Here is a 16,273-nt window from a genome sequence, read left to right on the forward strand (position 1 = left end):
TAAAACCTCAAGATTCTTAAAATAAAAATGATAAAAGGGAGCTGCCGTTTCGCCGAAGGACGTTTCGCCGAAGGACGTTTCGCCGAAGGACGTTTCGCCGAAGGACATTTCGCCGAATGGGTCATTAAGCCAAATTTTAATCACTTATCAAACTGAAAGAAATGGTCATGTTTGAATGAAGGAATCAATCATCTAAATCAAAAATATTTCACTTTAACTATTTTTTTTGTATTACTTCTGCGTGAAGTTAACGATTTACATAGTAAAAAATTCTAATCGTCAGATAACAGACTTGAAGTAGTCATTTTTATACGATAGATGAGGAGATGAAAGTATTGAGTTGATAGTTCCATTAACGGAAGGCAGTGTGAAAATTGTATATAGAGAGTAGAAAGCGAGCAAGGACAACTTTGAGGAAGGTACGAATCGGGTTGATCATCTCTCTTTACCAAGCTCCCCAGTTAGAGAGGGATGGTGAGGGGTACCCCCCGTCATGTTTAAAAAAAGGAAGCATTCCTATAAATATTGACTATTTAGAAAATAACGAATTCAGTACAACTCGAAAGAGCTGCTGATGTTTAAAAGAAGAAAGCATTAGTATAAATCAAAAATATTGATTACTGAAAAATTTCTGAAACCAGTACAACTCAAAAGAACTGCTCATGTTCAAAAGAATGAAGCATTACATTTGAAAAGCTTGCCAGGTTGAAAAAATCAAAAATTCTTACTGTTTTTTCGAGACTGATTCAAAATTTACTAAGCATTGAGAAAAGTTCAAAACCATAGAAAATGGCTTGCTCTGCAGCAAAATGACCCATTCGGCGAAATGATCCATTAGGCGAAGTGACCTTCGGTGAAACGTACTTCGATGAAATGTCCCACTTCCGATAAAAGTATTCTTTTTAACTAGTGTTCAAAATATAAAACTAAAAACATGAATTTCCGGCAAATTTTATAAAACTTCGTGTATCTCAGTCAGTGCTGAGATTTTTCATTGTCACTGATAGACTTTCGCGCGATATTGACAAAATTGTTTATCACGTAGTCACTGATAAAATTGATCCTCAAAAAAAGCTTTGTCAAAATCTCATTCATTTTTTCTTCAATGACGAAGATTCACCTGGCAATAAAACGTTAAATTTCGTTCATTCTGTGTCACATCATTGTTATCCAAGCAGTTCAGGACGTAGATGCTTGTTTCACTTTAACGGCTACATGTATTTTTTTTTTTTGCTCCTATCAATTAATTTCGTTACAAATTTAGCTGATTAAAAAATCCAGCATTGTCACTGACAATTGACATGGTATGCCTTGACGATGAATGTTAGCTTAAATGAGTGACCGAAGCAGAATTTTGAATATCACCATCAGTGTTGGGAAAATATCAAAAAATCAAATATCACCAATGCCCAAGATCACGCTTCATTTTCGTAGACAAAAATCAACAAGCAAACAACTGCGGTTGATTTTGCAAGCTGTGATATCGCAGCTCGGAATATCAAGCTAACAAAACCCTCCAGCTGCAAATCTCACCAAACTGTGGTGAAATTGAGTTTAATGAGCTTTGCTTTACACCCGAACGCAACCGAAACTTCCATAACGGCTGGCAGCAGTCCCTTCGTGTCTGCCATCGGTGAAGAGTAAAAAGAGATTGCAAACTATACTTTCTCTTTCTAAGAAAACGATGTGCAACGGAATCGTTTTGTTGTCGAGTCAACTCTCAGCTTGATTTTTGCACAATGTGAATAGTCTCGCAATATCAAAGGAGGTTGTAAAGTCAATATCAAGCATGATATTTTGTTCTAAATATCACGCGTGATATTGAGAGCGTATGAGAGCGGAAAAATATCATTTGATTGATGATTTTGCCAACACTGATCACCATGTATTGTCGAGATTTTGCAGCACTGATCTCAGCTGCTTGAAGATGTACAGCTTTTATAACTTGGGCAAATTTTCATGGAATTTTACGTTCTACAACTTTGCCCAAGACAGCAAACCTCTATCTTTTGAAGTAAGAAGAAGTTTGCGGCCAAAACTAGAACTATTTTTACTCACCAAATTGCAGTCCTAACTAATCCAAGAAACTTCACACAAGACGTCAACTCAATTCGATACAATCCCAGAGCGATATTACTTTTTTCCTGCTAGATAAAATTCCTGTCCAGTTATGTTAAGTTAGCATTTTGTACAAGTTTTCAAATTGACATAAATTCAAAAATATTATAAATGCGCTTTTTTGATATTGAAGTTTTGTTTTTTTTTTACGTAAATCTGTGATATTGTTTTAGCGTGTTTTTATCTGAAAAATCAATCCATTTTCCTGCATCTTTGACTCAGACTTCATTTCGGTTAGATGCGCCTTTTTCATGCTATGATTTATTGAAAAACTAGGCGAGAGTCAAAATGGCCGGATTCCGGCATAAACAAGGTTTTTCCCCCAAGTGAACAATTATGCGAAAGTTCATGGAATTCGGAGAGGGAAAATCTAAATTGGCCTGGAACTGTTGAATTCTAAAGGAAAATGAACGAACGACTCAGCTCGGCGCTCTCCGGCGTGCATAGCCACATTTTTTTTTTGCATAATCACGGTAAGAAATAGTACCCAAAACTGAGTTCCTTTCACTCAACACGGGGCTTCCGTTGGGCTAGATAAAATTAAGTTATAGAAGAAAACTCAATTTTGAGTAATCTTGATCAAAAATCCATTGATGGAAAATCACCTAACAATCAATCGAATGGAACTGGTAAAATTTATACCAATTAAATTTGGGTAATTTTCTTTTCTTTAGAATGGAAATCAACGAATATATGGCAACTAAAGTCAAATTTAATTTATTCGAATCAACCGACAGTAATACAAATTATGATTTCTTTAAACAATGGAACAGTCCAAGCGGTTTTCGGTACAATTTTTCGTGTCATTATTTGCCAAATACTAACGAAGACTAATGCGAGGACTAATGGAGCACGAATGGAAGTGCTGGAGAACAAAAAAATGACAGCATCAACAGCAGCGCAGATTGCTATGATTTTCATACAAAAATAAGATAAAATTACCCAACGGTGAAACATGACGGTTGTGTACCTTTAACTGAAAATTGAGTTCTTTTTTACTTTGCATCGCAGCGTGATTTATTTATATGAAATATATCGAAAAATATTTACAAACATGTAACTTTTAAACAAAAGCGGAATGTCCTATTCCAGTTGATAGTGAAAAATATTACGTTCTGAGCTAGGCAATGATTATCAGAAAATTAACATAAATTTGAGTTCATCTCATATTACTCAATGAATGAGTAAATTTGAACCAACGTCACTTTTCTGATTCACTTATTGGCGGACCTCAAATGATAGCACCCAACATTGTGTTTTTTAAACTTGGTTTTGAGTCTTGTTTTCATACCGTGTGTATTTTCCTACACGGTAAAAAGTTATTACATCTAATCCAAATGCTCTTGCACATAACTCAGTCTGTTATGCGAGTGATTTATCATTGATTTTCAAGTTATTTGCGTTTTGAAACAAAGTGATTTGTTGTTGATGAATATGTACTGTATAACACCTTTAATCAAAATAATTATCATTTGAATTAGCAACAGTGTTTTTATCCATTGAATTTGATTAGTTTTGCTTTTGGAAGCAAATGTCAAGAACGCACATGAAAAACATTACTCGCAAAGATGGTAAGTCAATAAAAATGAAGTCAAGCGAGAGAAGCGATAATTCTCCATCTTCACCCGAAATAATTTGCGTTCTAGAGCGTGAGTAATACAAAATTGTTGCTGTAGTCAATAAAAGTGTATTATTCAGATAATTTCGATTACAAAACAGTGTCAAACTTATCAAATTTATTGCTTAATGTCTTGCCTTGCTTCTACTAAAAGCCTTGCGATGTTGTTCAATGTCACTTGGAAACATGTGATCTGGGTAGTAATATGATATGGTCATATTCTGATTAACATATAACAAGGTTTGCAGTATAAAAAAGACTATAAATTTATTTAAACCCATTTTTAGCCAAAAATTAATCCAACGATAAATTATTTAAACTTAAAGTGATAGATTGTTAATACCAGTATGAATGACATTTCGACTTCAAAGCACAGCACAACAACAACAATGTGCAATACAATCTAAAATGAAGTGATTTACTGCTGATTTCATCGTGCTTCGATATGATCTCTTCCAAGGGATTTGCACATCGAATTGCAATGTTTGGCAAGTAGTGCAAATTCAACAGCAAATCACTTTACATGAACATGATGTTTTTTTTTACCGTGAATGTTAAGAGAGTTTATCGACTCACGACCAATCTTTCAAAAGGGCGTAAGAGTTTCCGCGTGTACAATTTTCTTAAAAAAATAAAGCATTAGTCAAAAAACGTTGATTGCATCGAAATTGTGTCTGAGAAAAAGTTGTAGAGAATCAATAAGGCTTTGTGGGTAAAATACACACGGACGCTAAAAAGCAAACTATTCCAAAGTATTGTATGTGGTAAAAGATAAGAATGCATTGAAGGTTAAAAATTTAATGTTCAGTGTCCAGAAGGGTCATCCTATTTGACGAATTTCTTTGTTTGTTAGGTATTCGCATTACTTAATGGAATTTTCCCCCCTTAACCATAGGCATTAGACGCCCAGGTTTACTGTTAACCATTTTCAAAATTTATATATCTTGAGATAGGCTTCTTATGAAACTGTATCTACCAATCAATAGAACGATTCATAACTAAAAATCTTTCCCGCAACAGGAAGTGGACGAAATCAACCAAGCCAAGTGGTACAAAAAGATGTACCAAACCCTGCACAAAGCACGTAACGACGGTAAATATCACTTCTGCAATTAATTCTTTTATTTTCTTCTATTTCTTTGATAAACCAGCCGATAAGTATACCAACTTTCCATTCCCCAGCGTATATCTCATCATCGTTCGTTCGTTATTTGTTGGCCCCGTAATTGATTGAACCAAATCTTCATCCTTCCATGTTCTTTCCCTTAATTGTCAAACTCACAATGTCATGCCAATGTATAGGTATAGGAACAACAACAGGACATTGCGAGGACGATTCCCTCTTGAAACTCAATGAATCTCGAACCCATTGAAAAAATAAGATCGTTTCGAATGAGTATTGTTCGAAACGAAAGCATTGTCTGCAATCAATTATTAAAATTTCCTTTCGAGACAAGTTACTCGACATGCAACCACGAACCGCAATTACAACCAAACTCAAACTGTAACAACTCTATGTAACTTTCTCAGCTTTGCACGTTTGCCTCCCGGTCCGTCCGGGTGCTGTGGATGGATGGGTAGGGACAATGAACGGACGAACTTTCGTCGCGCTCATAATGGCAAATAGTTGTTTCAAATTAGGAACTTTCAGTCTTGAAAGTTTTCGTTCTTTTTTGTGTGGAAATTTAAACACAAGAATTAAGGAATTTTCCCGCCCGATACTTGGCATTGGCTGAGCTGCAGGATCCTGTGTGAAAGCTTGGAGTCATCACCAACATAACCAGAGTAATAGGAATCGGCAGCAGGTGCAAGCCTGAGTAATGCTTGGCTAGTGCTCGCGAATGGCTGTTTTTTAAATTGAAGTTGCATTTGATACCATCATGGGAATCCGCTTATCACAGTTTGAACGATTTATTTACATGCTACCTTGAGTAACTAACAGCCTGGATGTAAGTGTCAATTCAATATGATAGGCATGCAACTTATGTAAGGTGCGTGCCCAACCTTTATTTCCCAATTAGCGAATATTGTTTGGATTTCATCAGTTTCTAAACAGTTTTGATGAAGTTCCATTCATTGAATTTTACAAACGATATTTTTGAAATTTTATTGCTCTCCACAAAGGCTTACCTCCTACTAGCTCAGTCGGTAGAGGCACAACTACAAAGCAAGACCTTGCTGGTGGTGACTAGATTCGATTCCCGGTCCGGCCTAGGAATTTTTCGGTTTGGAAAATTTCTCGACTTCCCTGGATTATACTGAAGATCGAAAATAGTACAGGCATCGAAAGCTCTCAATTAATACCTGTGGCAGAGTGCATCTGGAACACTAAGTAGAAAGCACGCAATAAGCTAATATGCGGTAACTAATAGGCTTAAAATGCGCAGAAGAAGAAGACAAAGACTTAAATCAACGCAGATTTTCCTTCCAAACATATCAAAGGGCTACCACAAAGAAACATCTCGGCATAAGCAGCAACATCCATTCAACTGAAAAATGTCTAACATGTTTTCAATTGTTGTTTGATTTCGTTTTCTACCAACCCCAAATGCCCTTCAGTGAAGAGGGAAGAAAATTCCCTCCCTCACCCATCCTTCGATTTTGCTTCAAATTTAATTTAGGGAAAAGTTTATTTTCCCTAGCTCTACGAAAGCCCCTTCCCACCAGTTGCACCGCAACGCCAGAAGAAGCTGGAAGAGTCTAAACTATGCTTCTTACTTGAGAGGAACCTTTCCTCGGAATGGCCCTCAGCAGGAGCAGAAGCTTTCGATTCACAGGACTCTATCGTAAGGAAGACGACGACGAACGGGTATAACTCGTTTTGCATGATGATGAGCGTCGTCGTAGTCGTCGTCGTTGTCGGTTGAGATGATCTGCTCTTCGAATTGTGCCGTTCGCCAGTACGGCAAGCGCAGAAAGCGTGGAATGCAATTTATCTTCTTTTCTTTTTCCTACGCTCGAAGGATGCCAAAACGACATACACGGGACATAAAAATCGCATACATGCGGTGAAGGGAGTGGGATTTGGTTTTCCCACCAAGAGTGATGGGGGTGGGGGTGTGGAGTAGGGCTACCGGACAACCGTGAAATCGTGGATTTTTGAATATTGCCCAAGATTTATGCGAACTTGTAACGACTTGACGCCTTGGGCTAAGCTCGACATTCGAATTATCCTGCAAGCTGGCCACCCTAGAACCAGAACGTGAGGATAGGTTAAGACGACAAGTACAAAATCACTGACGCTATCAAGGAGATATGCTCGAAAGACGCTTATTCTTGCAAAGCAGTCACAATCAAGTAGGATTCGGGAGGAGCAGCTTACGGTGCGATTGTTCCTCCCTCCTTTATCTTGGCTCCATCGGAACGAGACATAAGCAGTTATGTTGTTTTCTATACAATGTAGTGCACATATGAAAGTGTGTGGGAAAGGTTGGCTTGGGATGTCGTTTAACGAGATTGTACATTCGAGATCAGGAAATGGAATATTACTCTGCAATTGAAAGCATAATGCCGGATTTGATTGGTGTATCATTATGATCGTCCTTTCAGGAATCGTCCTCGCAAGTCAAAACAACAACATCAACAAAACCACCTACACAAAACCGGTTGAAAACTTTTTCTCCCAGCGTAGAAATAATTCACTCACGTTTCTCAAGTGTTCACCTTCTTCTTATATGTTTCTTCTTTTTATTTCCTATGTTAAAACTTCTTCCAGATGACTTCGTGACTGTACGATACAAAACACGCCGAGGTGATAAATTACTCTCTTCCTCAGCTAAACTCAACTCAACTCGAAACTCGCATACACCATTTTTATTACTCACACAAGGCTATTTTAACACACGTACTAGTTCGCCATTTTTTGTTCCTTAGGAGAAATATCTACTCATGCTTTTGCATAACTTTTCAAATAACTTGGTGCATTACTCATTTTTGCTGGTCCAAATGGCGGTTGCCAGCATTGAAGAGAATGCAGCTACTACATTTTTCACTTAATTAAATTTGTCAGCCCATTGCGACATCTAACTAATGTACATAAATCGGCACGGGAAAGTTTACTTTGTTTGTAGAGCTTTCATTATTAACAACATGCTTACCATATAATCGATTAAAACACTAATTTTCATATGTTAATCAACTCAAAGTAAAACATACCTGTAAATTTTCATCAAATCTGGGACAGGTCTGTCATCTCATAACATATGTGGAACTTCGAACTAGATGGTTGCCAAAAAGTGAAGTCATTGTATTCTTCTTCCTCTGTTATAACGGGAATAACTCTAGATATAGCTGGAATTAGGGCGTAACAGCTTTTGTAAACAATAACTTCTCTCGATGATTTCAAGGAATTCAAGACACGCCCTCACAAACCCACAAAATCCCATGGTGATGTTGATTTGCGTAAGCGAGCCTTGACTTTTTAGAAATCATCGAGAGAAGTCATTGTTTACAAAAAAAAGCTGTTACGCCCTAATTCCAGCTCTATCTAGAACTACACATCAATATGTCAAAAATAAAATAAATTTTGAACTGAATTTTAAAAACAGTTTGGTTGGTTAAAGAAAATGCTGTCAAAAACTGAAATGCTCAGAAGAACAGCAACATTTTTTGTCGGAAGAGAACGATTTCACGATTTTGTTAACGTTAACATCGCATAATTATCGCATGATTCGACGATCACTAGCGGTAGGAATTGCGGTCCCGATCTGGATGGCAGGATCCAGAGGTGTCGCCATGAAGTCACAAGTTGTGTACTAGAGCAAATTCTGAACTGAACTGTTTACCCCAAAATAGGTTTCGTCCATCTGAACAACTTTTCCGAACACAGGAACCTTCTATCTAGTCAAGATGTTAAGTTAAAGCAAATTAAAAATGAATGATCACCTACCCAAGTAATCATGGGCACGTTATTTCACCTTTTTGGCTATATGTATACGGGCCTCATCAGAACTTACCAAAACTGGAATAGCCGTTTTCAGCTGTATAAAGGCTGACTAAAAGTAAATTGGTACGCCCCTCGCGCGCCACTAGCACGCCTCTAGTGTTGGGGATCGAAAATCTTTGACAGTGGTTTGTTTACACTTCTATAGAGAACAACTGGTGCAAGTTTGATCAAAGTAGTCGATCGCGTTCAGAAATAACGTCAAATGCAACTCGGAAGAAGAAAAAATATTGTGCACAAACACCTGAAAAATCCGGAGTGGTCCGGTTCCAAGCTGGCTAAAGTGCTGAAGATGCCGAAAACAACAGTTTGTCGAACCTACAAGGTAACTCTACGTGTGGAAATGAATCAGTGGACCAACGAAAAAACTGAAACCAAGATCGTCAGCTGCGCAGCAAGGTGTTGAGGTGGGTTAAAACCAATTCCGGTCTTTGGATCCGAGATGTGACCAGAAGGTACAACGCCAACTTTAAAACGGTGCGGAACATCCTTGCCAGGGAAGGATACAAGTCGTACAAAGCCAGTAAACATCCGAACCGGCACATGAAGCAGAATTGCAAGGATCTTGTACGACCGTCTTTTGACGAAACATACGTCAAACTCGATTTTAGGCAGCTTCCCGGTCAAAAGTTTTACATCGCGACTAGACGTGGGGATGTGCCGGGAAGATTCAAGTTCGTGTTTGCCGACAAGCTCGTGAAGAAGGCCATGATTTGGCAAGCGATTTGCAGTTGTGGCCTGAAAACGAAACCATTCTTCACATCCTCGACGATGACATCCCAAGTTTACATCGAAGAATGTCTGAAGAAGCGAGTAAATATTGCCGTTCATCCGCAAGCATAGGGGCAAAGTCATCTTTTGGCCCAATTTGGCCAGCTGCCACTACTCCAAGGTGGTTCTGGCGTGGTATGCTGCCGACAAGATCGATTTTGTCTCCAAGCTAATGAATCCTCCGAATTGCCTGGAATTTCGACCAATCGAGAAATATTGGGCAGTTTCAAAAGGCGCTGATGGGGTACATCAAGAGGAAGGTTCGGGATTTCGTTCGAACTGGAGAAATGTAACCATCTAGTGCTGTAACTTTGAAGTTTTAATAAAAGTACTGTAATGCAACCATTAATGAACTTTTTAAACTTATTGAATCACGAATTACTGGACTTTTTGTAAGTACCAATTTACTTTTAGTCAGTCTTCATAGCCAAAAAGGTGAAATAACGTGCCTATGGTTACTTGGGTAGCGCCACCTGGTGAGTGATTCTGAACTGAACTGTTACATTTGAATAGGTATAGTCCATCTGAGCAACTCTAGATTGAGCTGGGATTAGTGCGTAACAGCATTTGTAAACAATGACTTCTCTAGGTGATTTCTAGGAATCCAAGGCACGCCCACAAGGAAGTCTTCCCCTACCCGATGGTGATGTTGATTTGCATTGGCGAGCCTAGACTTTCTAGAAATTATCGAAAGAAGTCAATGTTTACAAAAGCTGTTACGCCCTAATTCCAGCTTTATCCAGAACTATGCCCAAGACAGGAACATGGCTTGTAATACATTTGGAGTAGTCAAAACCGGTGACCTCATAAGGTCAAAATTTTCAAAGTTGCTGTATCTTCAAAATCTGACATCTGTATTTTCCGGAGAATTTGAGAAAAAAATAGCAGCGCAAAAGAAGGCAAAATTATTTTCATAAATCATTTATCCAAGATTTCAAAAATCATTGCTGTGATATGCCCCGCATTTTTCTTGCTTATGCAATACCTCCAATCAGGCATGGAAAATCATTTGCATTCATTTCGTTCATTCATTTACATTAATTTGCTCTTAAATTTTTTCACCAACAGAATTCCGCAAAATGATGTATGAAGCTTTTGTAGGTTTTGTTATTACCTACAAATTTTGTCAACAACTGAAATCCGAATCTCTTATGTATGACGAACCAGAGCGAACAGAAGCCACTACTGTTTTTCAGTGAATGTATTTTACATTCACTAAAAAACAGTAACAAGTTCTGCCCGCTCTAATTCGTGATGCATAAGAGACACAGATTTGAGTTACGGACAAAATTTGTAGCTAATAACAAAACCTGCTAAAGCTCTATGCATCATTTTGCGGTTTGCTGTTGAAGAAAAAAGTTAGAGGCAAATGAATGTAAATGATTGCATGAAATGAATGTAAATGATTTTACATGCCTGCCTTCAATGCCAATTCATTTTACTATAGCTCTTCATCCATCTCGGGCAGTAACTCCATCAATTATGAAAATTAAATTTTAGAGAGCTCTGCCTGAATACAACAAAATAATCTTATTTGTTGACAAATTATCAGGCATCTCCATGACTTAGAAAAATCATGGCAATTTATCGTGTGGTGTAAAATATAACACTTGTACATGATACAGGGAGTGCCGCAATAGTATATTTCGAATTCATGATTTTAAAATGTTTTCACGAATTGAATTTCAAAATATTTCAATCGACGCAGTTATTTACGCCAACACACAGTGAGACCAATCTGAAAAAAGGCTATCAAAACTCATTTCTCACCTTTCTCGAAGTTTTAGCGGTTAGGTGTCTTAGAAAAAGTTGCCTGAAATGTCACCTTTACTATTTTATTAAGGTGGTATTACACTTAGAAAAATTTACTTTTTTTGTAATTACAAAAATATAGGATTATGTCTTCTGTAAAGTTGTAGAACTATGAATTTAATTTAACTTCGCTGGAGACTTTATGTTTCTACATTATAAGTCTAGCGAGATATAACTAGATTATGGTCTGGACTACCCTAAAATCAGTTTTTCGACTATTTTGCATCATAAATCTTAACTAATCGATTCGACATGTTCTACAAGGTTTTCAATGTCACCATAATTCACAACTTTTCTGAAGACAGCAACATTGTTAATCAGCACAGCAAATTTGCAATAGTTGGAATTCATCGTCTTAAATTATTTAATAAACTTCTAGGGGGATCTCAATCCTAATATGCCAGAAAATCTCACGCTACCATTTTTTTATGCATCTAAATCCATCTTCTTACATCGCGTTCCATCATTTTTAAGGAAATCTACAGAATTTTCATCAATCTTCTTTTCAACTACTCATCGCGAGTGCATCTAACAACAGCAAAAGAACATCTTCCCAACATTTTCACTAGAGTCACCCCATCGAAAAATTGGTGGGGCTGTGTACCAGGCACGACCGCATGGTTGACGTAAACTACGCTAAGCTGTTTAGTGAACTTCTTGTGCCTTTTTCATAACCTGTCATATCGGTCCTATGTACATATTGTGTGTTGCATACTTAGTCAAACTTGGCCTCATTAAAAATTAATGTCCAATGTATCCGAAATAAGAATGTATGACGAAATATAAACAAGTTCTCCACCTTAACTCTTGATTTCTGAAGAGTTTTTTTTAATTGTTTAATAAAAAATGTTTCTCTAAAGCAAGAGAACCTCTCCACCATGATGACTGTTGTGAGATAAAACAATTCCCAAAAATATGTTAATTTTTTTCAGTTGCTCCATCATTAGTTTTAAATTAGGTCTCAGGTGTAAAGAAGAGAGTGATTGTTTGTTTTATTCATTAATTTATTTGATAAAGCTCAACCAAATAAGCTTTACAGAGCCGAGGATTCTTGTTCACTATACAATACATCTTAAAACTAAAGTCAAAAGGTACAACACAATAAACATTTTATCTTCCACTATTCAATAAGCCTCCTCCACCAGAACGGGAGCCGCTTCCAGTGGCTTCATTGCATGGCAGATTCGCCAACGGGGATCAGAGCGCTTCCATTGCAGCAATGGACGAAAAATGTGGTCAGCACTCACACACTCATCACGAAACGGTTGCTTTCCAAAGTCGACGACGCATCGACTGAAAGAATTGCTGATGAAGAACAATGAGGAGAACCAAAAAATGGTTACTGCCGAGCACACAGACGATCGCATGACACAAATTGAGAGTGGTCTGCTTCTGTCGACAGCCGAGTGAACACTGAGAGTGAGGGTTGCATTTTATGATAACGCAACAGGCAGTTGTATTACCTTATCAGAAGACGGTACTTTCAATATTGAACAAAATGAAGGGGTATAATGATCATATTCTCCAATTTGGAGGACAACCATAATAAAAAAAAATTATCATCTTTCGTAGAATCATGCAAAATATATATATAGAATATGTAGCCCCTTCTACATTGAACATTATGCTATAGAACGGCTTGCTAGAAGGGTCTATGCCTAGGGGCACGAACGGAAGCTTGACGTAGGACCGCTAGTGGACTGAATAAATATGTTGAGCCTTTAGTTCTTTTAATTGATCGATAATCTATTATCTTAGCTCTTTCCGTTTCCTGAGAAGGGCCGTTATTTGTTTTTTTTTTTCTGGTTTCCTTTTGATCGTTTGGGACGGCTACTGTGTAGCTGATGAAAAATAATGATTATTGATATCTGTAATTATAAAAGTTTGTTTGTGACATTAAATTCTGAATGATGATATTATAACTTTCCTATATCAGTAAGTATAGGCTGATGGTAAGAGAAATAGGTGATGAATACTTTACATCTAAGATCTGGAATATGTAGCCCAAAAGCCGTGAGTGGTCGTAACAAACGTGGTTGCTCTTAGTTCTTTTAATTATTCGAAAATCTATTATCTTAACTCCTTCTGTATTTGAATTGGTGGCCCTGAAAAGGGCCATTTGTTTTTCGAATAGTGACCCTGAAAAAGGCCGTTGTTTTTGTTTTTTCATGGTGTCCATCGAAAGGGTTGTTGGAGTTGGAGGGTACGGAACGAATAGGTACTAATCGCTGTTGCCTTTTAACGCTCCTTTTATTTTAGCGCTATTTGTAGATATTGCTGTTGTATTTGATTCAGTGGACGGAGAACTAACACGAAATGCATAAACGTGCTACCAATTGACGTCTGCGGGAAGGCTTAGAGCTGGATGATTTACGTAAGTTAATCCTCTCACGGAGACTCAATGACCCAAAGCTGATAGTGATTTTCTGAACACTGCTTCTTTGCTGTTATTTCTCTCCATGGTTCAAAAATATTTAAATTTTGTGAACCTGTTTTACCCACCATCTAGAGATCTTAAAAGAAGTTCTATAGCGTAGAAATATAGTGGCACTGAAAAAGGCTATTTGGGATCCAAGAGATGTACATGCTGGTACTTTTGGGATGCCGTGCTTACACCATTGCACAGCGGTTGAAATTTTGCAGGTGATCAATGTTGTAATCAGCCTAACCGAACGACTGCAGTGGAACGTCCGGAAGATGGTGAAGCTACTCAGAGAGCCTCCGATGTCCGCGTCCTTCAGAGTCCTACCACAGTTGTAGTGACCATCTCCGTCGCAAATGAAACTGCCATTTTGGATCAAAGCGAACAAACTGGTGTGCTTGGGTATCTCCAGAGACAGCGTGCTCAGTTGGTTTTCCAGGCAGCAGCATTCCGCAGGTGATTATTGTAGTCAAACTCAGCTGTGTAACGTTCGAAGGATGTCGTTGCCGTTGGTGATGCTTTTCATTCCGATGTCCACGCCCACTTTGTGGGTTTTTCCACAGCTGATTGAATTGCAGCTGATCATGTTCACTGAATTACAGTCTGTTTTATACTTGCAGAATAGCTCATAAGGCTCATCCCTTTTGGAGTGCTTTTCGTTCGTAGTTGCAAGTACATGGCAGCGTTCACACCGACACCAGACCAAGACGTGCTCCGACCAGCATTGAATTGGATTGTTGTGAAAGAACAACTAGCGCTAGATGATTCTTTCACACCAGTGCAAGTCGATGCCGACCGGAAAACGGCGACCCAGTCATGCTGCCTATTTAGGGAAGCCTTTCCTTCCTCGTCGTCGTTTTCGTATTGATGCGATGCGTGCTGTTTCACTCATACGTCGTATTCGACGCTTATCCGTCCGTTGCTCGAAAGTAAATGACGAAGAACCCGATTTGGCAAGCGTTTTTATTAACCCTTTGCAGGATCTTATTAGAATATTGAAGCATTTCCTCTGGATTCATTTTCCTTCATAGAGATTATTCCAGATTTATTCTAAAAGAAGTTTGAGATTCTCTCTGGGGCTCCCTACCACATGTAATTACAACAGTCTAAAAATTCTCTGCAGATCAATCCCAAAAAAGTATGAAATTCATCATTAGATATCTTTCGAGCTTTCTAACGCAAGCAATTCACCTCAGATTTCACTTAAAAATTTTGTTAAGAATTATCTCAAGGACTTCTTCTCTACATTTTTCTAAAATTTTACTTAGAAATTGCCTTAAAATTCTCCAGAAATTCGTTTCGTGATGCACTTGGAATTTCCTTAAATTATTTTCAGAATTCCTTTGGAATTGTACCCTCAAAATTCGATACCTTTGGCATTTTTCACGCATCCTGGGATCTTCACAATCGACATGGAATTGCCCACAGATCTACTTAAAATTTCTACTCTGAATCTTATCTCACACAAGTGACTTGCAGTAGAGGTCTAAAATCTCTAAAAGGTCTTTCTAAAACTCCTTTTCATTTTCTCTCTCTGTAATATCCCTGACATTCATTCTAAAATCTGGAATCTTCTCAAAATTCCTTCGAAACAAAAAATCTACTCTGGTTCAAGAATCTTACAATTTTTCAGAGGCTCAAAATCTTATATTTTTCTTTTAAATATCCGCCTACACATGTGAAATGAAAAAGGTTTTCCCCCTTTTTATGATTTTAGTGGTCACATGAAGTCTCATACGCTCCTGTATCGGCAAGGGCCTATATTCCCAAATGCTATTTCTTCGGATCCAAATTTTCAACAGGCACTCTTGTAAGAAATTCTGGAAATTTCAGGGACGTCCAGAAAACTCCAAAGAAGTTCAGAAACTTTAGAAACATTTCAGGAACTTCATGGAAGTCCAGCAAACTTAACGGATGTTTAAGCACTTCTGGATGATTGCGAGAACTTCTGGAAAGCTCCATGATCCATGATAATTAAATTATAGATCGTTTAAAGAAGTTCCGAAAACGTTAGCAAAATCCCGAGAGTATCAGGAAAATTGCAGAATCTTCAGGGATGGTTCATGACCATCGCAAAAATGCAGCAACATTCTATGGGAAGTTCCGAAAACTTCAGCAAAATTATGGGAACTTCAGGCAGTCTAATTAATTTCAGAAAAAAACAAGAGTATTTCCATAATTTTCCGATATCTTCAGGGAAATTCATCGAATTTTAAAGAATTTTAGAGATTTTTGCCAGTTTCCCTATCTTGCGGAAACTTCCGAGAACTTTGAGCGAGATCAAGAAACTTCAGAGCACTTCCATTAATTTAAGGAAGTATCTACGAATAATGGGAAATTCCAAAATTTTTAAAAATACTCCTATAGTCGGTGCCGTTGGGATTTTCTGAGGCATACAATCTCTGTAAAGGCATTTGGTACAATGGAACTATTTTAAATAAGTGCTATTACATTAGCAAAACTCTCCATCTTACCGACCCTCAGTGGGATTTTTTATGGGAGCGAGCTGCCAACATTTTTTTTCCATGATTTGTTTTCCGCCGATCATATTTAACGTACTGAGTGAGTACCAATGCTACTGACGCCAGAC

General features: G+C 37.9%; 1 protein-coding gene across 9 annotated transcripts in view; it reads left to right on the forward strand.

Annotated features, from left to right (window-relative positions):
* The window catches only part of CAP, a 401,038-nt gene that overhangs the window by 260,905 nt on the left and 123,860 nt on the right, over positions 1–16,273 (forward strand). For 8 of the 9 annotated variants that reach the window (XM_065230341.1, XM_065230338.1, XM_065230337.1 and 5 more), the window contains 2 exons: positions 4,757–4,829; positions 7,452–7,487. In XM_065230341.1, the coding sequence (XP_065086413.1) occupies positions 4,757–4,829; positions 7,452–7,487 (109 nt within the window). The remainder of the gene's footprint in view (positions 1–4,756; positions 4,830–7,451; positions 7,488–16,273) is intronic. The other variant, XM_065230344.1, reaches the window with a different exon arrangement.

Source organism: Ochlerotatus camptorhynchus, unplaced genomic scaffold (assembly GCF_037179485.1).
Source record: "Ochlerotatus camptorhynchus isolate MF236.1 unplaced genomic scaffold, CSIRO-AGI_Acam_v1.1 ptg000330l, whole genome shotgun sequence".
Taxonomy (NCBI): Eukaryota; Metazoa; Arthropoda; class Insecta; order Diptera; family Culicidae; genus Ochlerotatus; species Ochlerotatus camptorhynchus.